Source organism: Cotesia typhae, unplaced genomic scaffold (assembly GCF_013202065.1).
Source record: "Cotesia typhae breed Kobodo isofemale line unplaced genomic scaffold, CoteBio_Ctyphae contig_5, whole genome shotgun sequence".
Classification (NCBI taxonomy): Eukaryota; Metazoa; Arthropoda; class Insecta; order Hymenoptera; family Braconidae; genus Cotesia; species Cotesia typhae.
Genome location: NW_027423757.1, coordinates 9432501 through 9447659, shown reverse-complemented (window position 1 = coordinate 9447659; position 15159 = coordinate 9432501). Strand labels below are relative to the sequence as shown.

Here is a 15159-nt window from a genome sequence, read left to right as displayed (position 1 = left end):
GGGAAGTTAAAATATATTAAAGCAAATTTCATTTCAAATTTGAAACTCGTTTTCAGAAAATATTTTTAAGCCATTTTGTCAAATATTTTTTTTTTTTTTAATTCTAATAGCTTCTGCGATAACTATACTTATGCTCATAAAAAACCCCTAATTTTGTATAATTAGGAAGGTAATTTTGTATAATTCAGTATATCTAGATGAGCATCGGATAAAATTTTATCTCGGATAGAAAAATTGGCATTAAAATTTTCTTCAAATCATTAAATTTTTTCAAAATTGTATTTTTCCAATGTTTATTTTTTTTTACAGTTAAAAATTTTTAAATTTTAATATCGAACCAAAAATTAGGGTAGAAGTACCGTTTGTGGCCATTTATTGTTCAAATTAACGATAGAAATGGATTTATATTAATAAACTATTACAAACTCGATTTGTTTAAATGTAAATGTTTTATTTATTTATTTATTTATTTATTCATTTTTACGCCAAGTAAATTTTTTATAAATTAATTCAAATGTTAACTTTTCAAAAACGGTGCTAAGGTGGCCAAAAACGGTACTTTTACCCTCCAGATTGCTTGAGTGGTATATATACCGACAAAAATGTGAGTTACCATCTAGTGTTAATTGCAGGTAATGCAGGTAGTAATTAAAAACACACCAGGTGTGTTACCCTATGGCATTTTCATCATTTTCATGACCTTCATGATGCTAACATGCGTTAGAGGCTATTTTCCTCAAAACGCGGCCCCAGCTTATGAATTTCTCTGAAATAAAACAAAATTGCATAGAAAATGCTCTTCTACCAAATAGATTGTATAATTTATTTTCTTTTTTTGTCAGAAATTTTTATATAAATCTATATTTTCTTAAAAAAAATAAATAGCTTTTTCTTTACAATTGCAACAGAGATAATAGGATTTTTTACAATATTTTTTATGCAGAGATAAAAATATGAAAATCTCTTTTAAGCTTAAAATATTATTTTTAAGTGTATTGCCTTAAATAAATTATTAACAAAAATTTTTAAGATTAAAAAAAGTAAAAGTAAAAAATAATTAACACTGGCGCCTTTAAGAATTATTTTAAGCTGAGCGGCGCCGACAAACTTATGCTATTACGACACACCGAAAATCGTAATTTAGAGCTGTCCTCCTATCAGTACTCTTTAATTGCGTAAATCTGACCACTTGTTTCATTGTGATTAATATTTATTACAATTACAAGATTTATAAATACTAATAAATCACAATAAGAGAATGAGCTCAAAAATAAAATGACATTAATTTTTTTTTTAACAAATAAATTTGTTCAAAAAAATTATTTTTAAAAAGTTACATTTTTTAGTTATTTAAATTTTTAAGTCAATTTTTTTTTTCATATTTTTATTTTGCAATAATTTATGTGTCACCAAAATTCTTAAAATTATTGAATTTCTGCTAAAATAATTTTCATAAAATAAAAACTTATACAATAATAAAGACTAGGATTGATGAAATGAAACATGATAAAATTTTTGTAAGTAAACAATATGTATATTTGTTATTATTATTATTATTATTATTATTATAATTATTATTATTATTGCTAAGGCACGTTGTTATCGATATAAAAATGTAAGTGACAATTATTCGCCAATGAGCATATTCAAATACTGGTATATCAAACATCTAATTACTTAATTTATTAATTAATATAATAAACGTGTTTGTTGATTATTAATCTCTTTATCGACATATATAAAGTTTATTTCGTGTACAGTATCAAAAATGAATTATCTCAATTATTTCTTCTCTTTACGGATCAGATTTATAAAAAAAAAAAAAAAACTCGTATTAAACAATTTTAATTAATAACTTTTCATGTAATAATTTACGTTGAATCGTAAAATATAATTAAATGAACTCATAATTTACACTAAAAGCAAGACAATGTAATAGTGTAATAAACTAAATATGTAATTAATTTATATATATATATATATATATGAGATAACAGTGCTAGAAATTACAATTTATTTAAACTATAGTACTCTTCTTTTTTATTCTCATTTTCTTGTAATTTCGAGGATTATTATAATCGGTTGAATTCATCTGGTAAGTTTATTTCCAACTATATATTTCTTTAATATTATTTCATATGTATATTTTTTTTTTCTTTATAATCTCGTGAGTAAATACATCAATACAAAATACACAATTATTTATCTACTGTATACAAGGCACATTCTCAATAATTACACAGTAAATTTCATTAAAATAATAGCTAATTAATTAATTATAATTATTATTATATTACATGAAATTTACATGTGTACTTTCGAGACCATAGATATAATAGTCAGCGTCTCAGCGAACTTTTTTTTATAAAATACATTCCCAGAAAAAAGCCACGAGAGCTTATTGCAACAGATATACATTTACAAATTATCAATTATCAATTACCAGATATATAAACTTAACATAAATCAATCAATTATTTTAATTTAATATTTTTCGATGAAAATAATGAACGATTCAACTTTTCAACATTCAATAATCTCTTTAATAATCTCTTCAACTGTTATTATATTTTGTATTAAACAAATATAATTACAAAACATTTTATTTCAAAAAATATGTATTATATGTATATACATATATAACAAAATCGTTCATTATTTAATCATCTGAGCTGCCTGTTTTTTTTTTTTTTTTAAATATTTAAACTATACACTAATTTGTTAACACATTAACATTAATTAATATTTAAATATTTAATTGCTCACACTAATTAATCAATCGAACATTATTATCGACATCAATACTTAGAACCATTGTTATTAATCTTAGATTACAACAGAATAAACATTAAATATAATATACTTATTCATACGTTACAATAATGTAAATCGTCGGCTAACATTTAAACAAAGTTAGTAATTAATAAAAGAAACTTAATATTTTAATCGATTTTTTGTTTTTGTTAACTTAACAATTATTTTGAATATTCTACAAATACCTCATGCTTTTAATGCAAAAATTAATCTAAAAAATAGTAAATATTAATTTTCTTAATAATGTATCGAAAAAAAAATTTTTAATTATCTAACGGGACACAATGCAATAACTTTTTCATTTATTAACAGATATAGATTTTGTATATAAAAAAAATATAGATGTAAATATATTTTTTTTAAATTATTTACTCTGATTCAATTGATAATTATCTTTCAACTTAATTCTATAAATTAATTAATCAATTATATAATAATTACTTAAATTAATGAATATCTAAAAAAAAAATTTTCTCTTTTATTTTTTAAATTTATATTATACAAACACGTTTACTATTTTTATAAATATCTGTATAAAATAATAATAATAAACGTGTTTCACAATAAATGTTTCGTATGGACGGTTATTACTTTCAAAAATGACGACTCATATAGCTGAGTTCATTGACTGCAGGGACTCTGAGGCACTTCGCTTTGCGAGCCATTGTTATTTACTGCTGCATTTAACTTTGCATATCCAAATCGATGCAAATATATATCTTTATATCTTTATCAGTATCGAATAATACAATTTTTTATATATATTTTACATTATTTGAGTTTTATTAACTCATCTAAAACTTCAGTATTTTTTTCAACACGTAAGTTTAGATCACCGGTTTTTTTTTTTTTTTTTATTTTTAATCTTTCAATTAAACTACGTCGGATTTATATTGACATATAGGCGCTACATATATGTTTACGCATATTATACCTTTAGTTAATTAATTGCACTTAATCAGTCTACCACGACTTGTAGTTTAATTAATCTCAAACCAGGTGAATCTGATACGTCATGATACCAGAAAAAAAAGAATACATGATAGAGAAATACTTATTAATACGCATCATTAAATAATGACATAATATTGATTGTTATGACCATTTTTTTCTCCGACTCTATTATCAGTATCTTTTTTTTTTTTTTTTTTTTATTCATACTTCTTCATTCAGTAGCTTATCAATTCGATCATATTTATTATATAAATATTAATAAGTAATAATTATTGTCAAAAAAAGAAATAAAAACAGTCTCCTTTTCCCACTCTCTCACCTCCTTATAATTAGTAATCTCTTCACCATTATTGTAATCTACGCGAAAAATTCGAACGCGTTTTATGTATATATGTATAAATATTTTTATATAATATATACATATATACATGTCACTCGTAAAATTGATTGCGTTCTTAAAAATATATAATTAACAAGAATACGTAAGTTTTTTTCTTTAAATATACAATTTTTTAAATGAAAAATCTTTTAATATTTAATAAGGCGTATTTGTACGAATGTTTATAATTAAGGCACGGTTTTTTTTTTTTTTTTTTACAATGACAGTACGGTGATAAAATAGATACTTTTTTTTTTTTTTTTATTTATAATTATTGGTAGAGTATTTTATACCGATCGCATTTCTTCATATTTGTTTAGTACGAAAGCATTGAATATCGCAACACTTAACTCGATCGTGCATTGTCGTCGTGTGATCGAATTATTGTAGACCGTCTTCATTGTACATTAATATTATTATTTTTTTTTTATTTAATATTATCCTTGTGATTGTTATTATTAATATTAATGTTATACTTAAGCGACGTACTACAGCCACGTAAGAACATTCTCGGGTTTCGTACTGCTCGGATTTATCAGTGACTGCACGTCGTCCAGGATATCACTCGTAAATTCTTCGCCAAGCTAAATTAAAGATTAAAATTATTATTATTATATCCTTCAAAATATAACTTCACACTTAATTTTAATCAATAAAAATAAATTGATATAAAATAACACTAAATACTCCAGTCCAAAGTTTGCGACAAAATACTTGAAATATTTAAAAACATGACATTTCAATTATTAAAAAAAAAAAAAAAAAAAAAAAAAAACAATTAAATTCTTTAGTGATAAGTGTCTTATAAACACTTATTATTAAAGATTTATTTAATGACTCATTAGACATATTTAGAATAATTTATTACTAATCTCTGCGCTCGATAATTAATAAAAATAATTTATAATTTAAATAAACATGTATCAATAAGAATAACTCTCGTAATCTCTATAATGAAATATATATTTTTTATCATGCGTATGATAATGATTAAATACATTTAATAAATCAATTGAGATAATGTCAATAAGATATACCTGAAGCGAAGGTACTAGATCATCCGTTGAGTCGATGTTATCACTTAAAGTCGACAAATCGGGTGTTTCCATTGGTGCTCCACCTTCTGTAAATAACATATTTTTTTTTTTTTGTTAATAAAATATATTACACTATTATAAACTATAAATTCTATTTATTAATAATTAAATATTATACATGAATTATTTATCATTAAATACTTACCACTTGTAGCGTCCATGTTGTCATCGATATTAGAAAGAAAATCTTCAGGTGTATGTGGTAAAGAGTATGCTGAACCAAGACCTAGACCGGAGTCAGCGCTTTCCTGTCTTGCATGCTGCTCATTTATACCCGACAAAAATGGATCCATTGCTGCGTCAGGAGTACTTTGTCTCAGCAAATTAAGTTCTTGCTATAAATATCAACCAATAATAACATTATTAATAACAAGCTATACCCTCGTCTGCTTCGTTAGGCGCCAATTTAATTTTTTTTTCTCATCACAAGTTTAAAAACAAAATCTTTGATGATGAAAAAAAAAATTTAAAAGCTAATTTAATTTTAGTTATTCTTTTGAATTTAATTCATTAAATTTTTTTATTTTACAAATTTTATTGAAAAATAAAAAAGTCAAAATATATTTAACAAAAAAAAAAAATTAATTTTTTAATAATATAAATTAATAAATAAATATAGTTAATATAATATACCTGACGCATAATTTCAGCTTGTCTTTGTTTCAGACGTTCGCGTTCCATTTGCAGTGACTGAAGACGTAATTTTTGTTGGCATACCTGAATATTTTGATTATTCTGGATTCCAGTAGCTCCAGGCTGTTGGAGCCAGTTTTGTGGAAGCATTGCATTCGTAGTCGGAGCTCGTTGTAAATGTGATGCTATAAAAGTCAAGTTTACATCAGTCAGTATAATCTTCAACGACAAATGCTGATTTAAAAAAAAAAAACTTACGAATTCTAGGATCAAACCATGAAGTAGTACGACTTTGATGATTAATAAAGTAAATCTCTCCTTCTGGAGTACGTGCTTGCTCCCAACCTTCTGGTAAGGGTCCGAGAGAATTAGCCGCTGCTGAAGATGCTTTTCCACTTTCCACAGCCGCAGCAACAGCCGCAACACTCACAGCAGCTGCTGTTTTACGTGGATCTTCCCATGTTGTCGTTCGGGTCAAGTGACTGTAAAATAAGTAATAAAAAATATGGTCAAAACAATTTATTTTTAGCAATTACTAAAATTTAAAATAATAAACAGCTATAAATATGTATACATTTATTATCATCATCATCATCACCATTATTAATGTGAATATTAATATTAATACTCACAACATTTAAATAAATTTAATTGAATTTAAAAAATAGAAGAAACTATTACTAAACAAAGTTGTTGAAACATTTTTTTATGGGTCGTTAAAATTGATAGTACCTATAAAATAGTTTATTTAAGTACAATTTTGTTGCTAAAGCAAAAATATATTCAAAGTAAAACTATATTACTGGTACTTAAAAATAATATCTTAAAAACTTACAGACGTAATTTATTAAAATATTTTTTTATAGAATTACAATAAATTCTTTGTCCTTGTATTGCAATTAAACAAACAGTAGCATGAAACGTGGATCATGTATAAATATATACATGATAGATATGTGCGTATGCGTATTCGTATGTAGAAACGCACATTTGCCTGATATAGTATAGCAACGCCGGAAATAGTTCCATTCAAAACGGCGGATGATGCTAAAGTAAGGTAGGAGATGTGTGAGGAAGAAGACGCCAACCCATCCGGTGCGGGTAAAATCAACTCTCTTTGCTGTTACGTCTATATCTATGTATACATTAATCTGTACCAATATACATATATATTTATGTATATATATATATATATATATATATATATATATATATATATATATATATATATATATATATGTAGGTTGTTTGGTCGATGTATTCAATGTCTCAAGTAAAAGAATCAACCAACTAATGCTGAAGGTAAGGGTGTGGAGACTAAAATCCGACAGCATCATCAAAACCGATAACAAGCCTCCACACGTGCTCTATTTTTATAAATAAAACTGATGATCTCTGTATAATGACAATGATCTCAATACAGTTATTCATCGCGAAAAACAGGTGGCTATGTAGACGTAGATCTGTTGATGATGATGATGATGATGATGATGATGATGATGATGATGATGATGATGATGATGATGATGATGATGATCTGTTACGTGTGCGCCATACCATCATATGAGTCCCCAAGATATTATTAGACCGGCCAGAGGATAACCGTTTATATCTTTCTTAATTTCTATTTTAGAAACTCTGACTTTTATTTTCCGCGTACAAATAACACTGATACTTGTCATTATATCTACACACATTTTTAAATATCCATATGCATGTATATATATACTTGTTAAAAAATACATTGACTGGATAATTAATGATATAAAGAGTATTTAGCTACATTATATTAGTATAAAATGTGTATGTATAAGTATAACTTGTGTGTACAAGTACTGGCACAAGCAACATAAGTAGGAATGTCTGGATTGAATAATCTAATAGGTCTAAACTGTGAGGACGTCAAATAGCCGTAACTCTTTCTCTTTGATGGTTAATGAACAAGATAATGTATACGTCAAAGTATGACAATGATATCATACTGGTAGTAGTATATTTTCCGGGATTGTCGGCATATCATTGGCATCTTATCATTATCACATAATACATTATATTGTGTTATGTTATGTTATTTTGTGCTATATGTGTGGTTTTGCTTATACTATGAATATTACTGTGAGTTAGGCATTTAGAAAGCTCATTATAACAACATTATCATTACACTAGAGGCAGATGATGATAATCTCTAGTATAACGATATTAGTTTTGGCGCCGTTACTCAAGCCAGACTATTAGCACAACGGCATTAGGCATGAGCAATTGTTTTTCAAGCTGTGCTCTCGACTCCTCGTGATATGACGTCGCTTACAAGCCAGGCCTTGTGTCAGAAATGCGGCGCCGACGGGTGATGTCACGTCACGATTTTTCAAGTGTCTCACACGATACTATGCTAGCTCTCTAACTCTAGCTTTGATTTGCTTAATACACGCACAAGTTCAATTTCAAATAATAATAATAATAATAATAATAATAATAATCATCATCATCATCTTCATCATTATCATCATCAGCAGCAGCGGTGGTATTAATTATTAATATTATTTAAATGATTTCTTCATGTCGATTCAGTGTGTCATTAATTTAGACACCTGGGCGTTGATAAGTCAAACAAAAATCTGTAAAAAAATAGAGCAAATGACAATTAAAAGAGTTTTGATAAATACGGAAAATTTTAAATGAGTTAAAATTATAATTAGTTGAGTAAAAAAAAGTAAGTAAATTGATGGGGAGAATTACAGAAAGGTCGAGACTGGTGTCGTCAGCAGCAACGGGTTTCCACTCAGTCAGGAACCGCGATGGTGTTGTAGTTTTCTTGGTCGAGATGCAAACGGCGTCCGGGTACACGCGGACTTATGCCCGTCGTCTTGTAGGTTTGGCAGTCGGCCAAGCTACGACAGATCCAAGTAGCCAAGTCAAGTAAATACAGAAGCACCAGCAGCAGCAGCCGCCATTGCTTTATATTGCAGACGAAGACGAAGAAGGAACTCTTACACCGCCGTTGATGATCTAGCAGATCGAGCGAGAGAGAATAAATATAAAGAGTATAAGTATAGTAGTTATATTTGTTTCTCTGTTGCTCTGATTCGGATCCCGATGTCTTGGCCTATAACATAGAGCATACTGGGTAACACGTTGTAGTTATACACGAATGAGAAAGAGAGAACTACTGATGTATTTTTACTCCGGACATCGCGGCGCCGGACAACTCGTAAATAGACACACGGGGCACCCGCTGACTTCAGATCTTGAGGCGTCGAGAACGTGGTGGCTGGGTCTATCACCATCCTCGAGCACAGACTTTAGCCTCTCTCTTCCGGCCGATATGCCTTCACCTTCTTCGTCATTTTTTTTATCTCTTCCTCCTTTTTTATGTCTACATTCTATTACACTTTTTTTACACAAAAAACTATTTTTTTTTTTTAACTTTTAGCTGTGAAAATTTTCTTCTGCACTCAAAAAAATCAGATCATTTCATTTTGATCAATTAATGTTTTGAGATTATTTTTTAATTATATAAATAAAATTTTTTAGAATTAAAAATTATTCATGAATAAATTAAATAAATTTATTTTTCGTGTTTTTAATACCAAAATTATTTAAAAAAATTTTCTAACTTTTGAAGTGTTTGAAGTTTTAAAAAAATTCGAAGTTATTTTGAAATATACCTGAATAGTTCAAGGGAAGTTTACAATTTTTCTAAACTTTTCAAATGACTTTGAAGTTACTGGTTTATTTTAGAAAGTTTTAGGTGGTTGTAAATTTTTCTGATGCATCTAAACCAGTTATAAAATCTTCAAGATCTAAAAAAAATCGTAAAAGTTTATTTTTTAAAAAAGTTTCTCCTGAACATTTACAAAATTACTCTTCAATTTATAACTGAGAAATTATTACAGCAAAATTATCTAAAATTTAACACGATAATATTTAAAATTAAACTTTAATATTTATCAAAATTTTATAAAAAAAAAAAAAAAAAAAAATAAATAAATAAATAATTCTCTTCTATTAAATATTTACAAAAATGGTGAATTAGAACTTTTTGATTATTATTCAGGTATTTCTACTCCAAACACTATTTTTATGTGATATATATAATTTTTCATTCATATTTGTAATAATTCTTTTATGGTAAACCTTGAAAAACATACAACAAAAGAATATTCATATATAAATAAATATTGTAAGATGTATAAACATATATACAGTCTTATCTTTTATATATTTTCACATATAATTAACATGGAAGTTATCGACAAGGTGAGATAACGATATTCCTTCAACAGGTGGTTATGACAACTTATACATCCAAACATAAAATATAACATTTATCCACATAGGCATTCATTTATATATAAATGACTACTTGATTTAAAAAGCTACTATCAGTCGTTATCAGTTATATAAATCAATCTTAAATTTTATAAAAAAACAATTCTAAATGACCATTGTCAAAAATTAATGATAAGTTATTATTTTTTAATGATTCTTTGAAGACATAAACATTATTGGTTTTTCAAAACATGTTTGTCATCAACTGGACGCACTCCGGATATCATGAATATGTTTTTTCAGTCATTTTATCTTGAGACTTTCACAACAATTACAGTAATTAACGACCTTCAAAATTATAAATCAGGGATTCAATCTTGTATTAGACGCTAACGACATTTCCGTGGTGCACTATTGTAATTATTGCAGTAGGATACCGGAGATAATCTTAGAGATAGAAGAACAATACACCGAGACCCTGACACATTCTAAAATAATATAAATAATATAAATAATAATACAAAATAAATAAGTACATATGTAATTTTTTTAATTCAAATAAATCTATCGATAATACTTAAGTGCGTTAAATTTTTTAAGTGTTACTAAAACCGCAATTTAACAGTTATACGGTAAATAACTGAACAACCAGAATATATTCAAGTTAACTAATGAATATTCATTACTTAATACATACGTGAATACCTTTACTAATAGCTGTATAGTTTATCTCTTATACTTTATAGATTTAAAACATCTATTCATTTATTATCTCTTGTACTAAAATTTACTGTGAATTTTATTTACATCTATATTTATAATTTTATAGTCACCGTCCTTTGAGTTAAAAGTTTACATAAAATATTTAATTAATTATAAATTGTAAATTATAAATTAAACAAATTTAAATATTAATAGTTTTCTGCAAGTTCGCGATAAAAAAAAAAATAATACTTATTTCATTTACGTATAAAATATATTTTTACGGTGACGAACCACGGGAGTAATGCATCGGCTCGGTGAACCCGACAGGCACGCTACTTCCTTCCTATATACCATTCGTGTTGATACACTTCCGGTACTGTTACTGTATAAAAAGCTTACCGAATAAATGCAAGAGACCGAGAGAATGATGACAAAGAATTAAAATAAATAAATACATAAAACGGAGTAGTAATAATAATGCTAAATTTAATATTTAGCATTACTATTTATTAAAATTTAAAAAGCGACAAAAATAAATTTCAATAACGCACCAATTAAAATTTAACGACGAGTGATTAATTCGAAAATTCTCTGCATATTTTTTTGAAAAAATTACTTGACATAAATATTTTTTTTTTTTTCTTCATATCAAATATTTTATGTAGATTATTAAAATAATAATTGTTATTTATTTTTTTTAAATAGAAAAGAGAAGTGAGTCTTATGATAAATAAAATAAATCATCGGGAAATTACGTGCAATAATTAATAATAAATTTCTTATTTTTTAGAGCACACGGATGTGAAGTAAAAATATTCTTGTCTTGACCTTGTGGTTGGCGATCAATGAAACAGACTCATCATTTGTTTAGCTTTGAGATGTTTTCAAATTCCATAGCGTAGTATGTATCAAATTCATTCATCATTCAATGAATTTAAATCAAGGATATCATTATCATTTACGATTAATATATATATATATATATATATATATATATATATATATATATATATATATATATATATATATATATATATATATATATATAATAAATTTATTTGTTATTTTACCGACAGGACGTCGGATAAAAAAACAAATAAATATATAATATAAATATTTATTTACAAGTGTAAGCGATAATATTACGATTTGCGAGTAAGTAGCAGTAGCGGTGAGATTTAAGATTTGAAAATATATGTGATGATTCAGAAGTCGAGCGCAACGGCTAAAATTTTCGTGGAAGAGCCACCAACACCACTATGAAGAAGAACATAGATGGTTTCTCGAAGAAAAATCGTGGGAGAGAGCGTTTTAGTTGATGATGAGAAGCATAAGTAAAGTACCAAGGCATAAAACTACAAGTTATAAGCTACAACAGTAGAGAGTAGAGAGGAATAATGTAGAAGCAGTAAAGTGAGGAGCCAAGAACTGAGAATTGAGGATACACCGCGGGAGAGATGAAGAGGGAAAATGAGAGTTTAGTTCTTCTTGAGGGAACAAAATAAAAATCTTTCAGCCGTTCTTTAGCTCTCACGGTTAACCGTCCCAGGTATAGAAACCTTGATGCACAGTACAGGTGAACACAGGGCCGGGTGAATTCAAAGAAGCACCCGAGAGACCGAAAGAACCACCAAGTGGAGTTATAAACCCGACAGAAGAAGAAAAAAAACAACCTGGTAATCCCTATACTACATTTTAGGCGCTTTTTTACTTTGCTTATTATTATTTTTTTATATATTTCGTTTCTATAATATATTCGAAGATCAATGCAGAAGACCGACCTCTTAAATAGGAAATTCTCCGAAACAAACAATTATCTGTTTTTATGGATAAAAAATTTTTTTTATTTCTCAAAGCTTTCAACTACTGATCAATTATATATCTTTTGTAAACTTTCAATTTTATTCATACGCGTTTAGTTGTATAGTCTGTAATATAATATAAAACATATATTTGTTTATTATATTTAGAGTTATAGTAAATAGCAATTAATAAATAATAATAAAAAAAAAAAAAAAAAAAAAAACGTAGATATAATTAAATATGTATCGAGTATAATGAATATGATAGTGTAATTTAATAAGTGATTTGTCGAAAGAAATCAAGTGTGTTAAAAGTGTAAACACTTATTTAGTACACCGGAAATTCACGTGGGTGTCAAGTTGCTATACAGAGTGTATGTGTATAGAATCTCGGTCGACGGGGGTCGTATATAGTATAAAGATAAAAAAAAAAATTTAAAAAAAAAAAAGAGAGAAGAAGTAATATCTATAAAGGTATAAGTAAGTAATAAAAAATAATAAAAGAAGAAGCAGAGAGGAATCAAGTGGGTGGATTAAAGCGAAGGTGGTTGGACGATGTCGTCGTCGTGGTAGTCTTCGGAACCAACTCAACGGAGTTTCCCACGACAGGTGACACGTGGGAATACCGGCGTGGCGCCGCAGGTGAATCGCCGGGGAGAAGCACTGACGAGTAGTCGTGGGGGACTCTGCTGAGCCGAGGAGGATATTCAGGAGAATTCCCCTTGTGTCTCGTCTTCGAGTATAAATCCTGTTGTGTATGTATATGTATACACATCACTAGACACATCCATGTGTGTGAACGTGATATGTATACCTGTTATATTCCTCTATACTACTCGTGTGAGCTAATGTAATGTAAGAGACAGCCAAGAGGAGAGTAGTATTTGAACAAGTGGTAGGGATCAACCAGTCCGGTTGGTGGTGCCTACACGACTTAGACTCTCGAGTATAAGATGGTGTCTTTGAATGATGCTGCGTCGCACCTGATACTGCACACCATCCAATATAATACATCAATGAAAAAAAAAATATATATATATATATATATATATATATATATATATATATATATATATTTTTACTTCTTTTCTTCATAATCCTGTCAAAATTTTTTAGCTTTAAAGAAATCATTGTTATTGCTGTAATTAATTGATTAATAAATAAAAATAATGATGAAGATTATGATAATAATAATAAACATATAGCATACAAAATAAAATAATAATAAAAAAAGTAACCATACGTAAAGACCGACTACTTACTTGAGGAAGTAAATTTGTCCCTCAGGCGTGCGTGCTTGCTCCCATCCGTGAGGCAACGGCCCCATGTCGTCAACAGTGCTGATGACGTCATAACTGCGCTGTTTCTGATGATGATGCCTGGGTGCGTGGGGCTGAGGCGTATGTTGAGTGGCCTGCTGTGCAGAAGCGTAGGTTTGCTGGAGCGAGGCCGGACTGCTGTGAGCTCGTGGATGAGCCACCGTCAATCCGGGTGCTGCACCTGCGGGTCCTGAACCCGCGGAATCGGCTCCACCTGTGGCCTCGCTACCCGAGCCCAAATTATTACCACCGGGGCCGCTCCCGGCGACATTTGTCGTAACTATCGTACCAAACGCAGAGTCAGCAGAATTTTCTCTTGAGTGCGATATCGAGGGGCTCTTGCTGCCGGTCTGAGGTGGGTTGAAGAATGAATTTGGCAGGTTTCGCATACGCAGAGGCACCTGCAGAGGTCTCGTTGAGTTTGGCTTTAAAACACTGTCGAAAAGCGCCTGCAGATCCGACTCGGAGTTCTGGTCAATCCTCACCACCAGATTTGACTTTGACAACTGATCAACGTCCTGATTGAGCGCCATTATTGTCTATTATATCTGTACTACTAATATCTATAAATAAAGTTAATGAAATACGAATACTATTTAAAGCTGCACCTTGAGTGGAGTCTTATCGAAAACGAAAGCCAAAACGGCGGGAGTAACACCAACCAACGGGAAGTTTACTTCAGCAAGCTGTTTCCTTTATCCTCGGGAGTTTTCTTACTCCAGGAAAGCAATGAGTATTATTGTATTATTGTATTATTGTATGTGTTGAGTTGGCTGACTGGCTAGCTAGTAGAGTAGCAAAAAGTAGTAGTTACTTTGCGAGGCACTGGGTATCTACCAGCGGCGCGTATGTAATTTACGTTGAGGCCGTGTTGGTAGCTAAGCGTGTTCCTCCCGGCTCTCAGCTCTCAGCTCTCTGGTTATACGCGTGTGTACGTAAATACGTACCTTACGGCACTCTCCAGTCGCCGTGGTCTCTCCTCCTCGGTGGTATGTATGCTATATCTTTCTCACTTGCACTTGGCAATATCTTTCTCGGTTCAACTCGGCTCAAGTCGCTCCACGACTCCCCGCTGCCTCTTAAAGATCCTCAAGCATCTCACTCACGCTCTCGCTGTCCCGCTAAGCCCGCACCTTAAAAAATCGAGCTTTATCCCGCTGTCTCTCTTTCACGCTCTCTTCCTTTAC

At 29.2% G+C, this 15159-nt stretch overlaps 1 protein-coding gene across 1 annotated transcript in view; it reads right to left on the bottom strand.

The window, feature by feature from the left end:
* Window positions 1-1533: 1533 nt before the first annotated feature.
* The window catches only part of Yki (Transcriptional coactivator yki), a 15717-nt gene continuing 2091 nt past the window's right edge, over window positions 1534-15159 (bottom strand). The window contains exons 2-7 of the mRNA XM_074247622.1: window positions 13916-15159; window positions 6136-6359; window positions 5878-6062; window positions 5390-5579; window positions 5185-5270; window positions 1534-4731 (exon numbers count right to left, since the gene is read on the bottom strand). The exon at window positions 13916-15159 is cut by the window's right edge and continues 734 nt beyond it. Of these exons, the coding sequence (XP_074103723.1) occupies window positions 4636-4731; window positions 5185-5270; window positions 5390-5579; window positions 5878-6062; window positions 6136-6359; window positions 13916-14505 (1371 nt within the window). The 5' untranslated portion in view covers window positions 14506-15159 and the 3' untranslated portion in view covers window positions 1534-4635. The remainder of the gene's footprint in view (window positions 4732-5184; window positions 5271-5389; window positions 5580-5877; window positions 6063-6135; window positions 6360-13915) is intronic.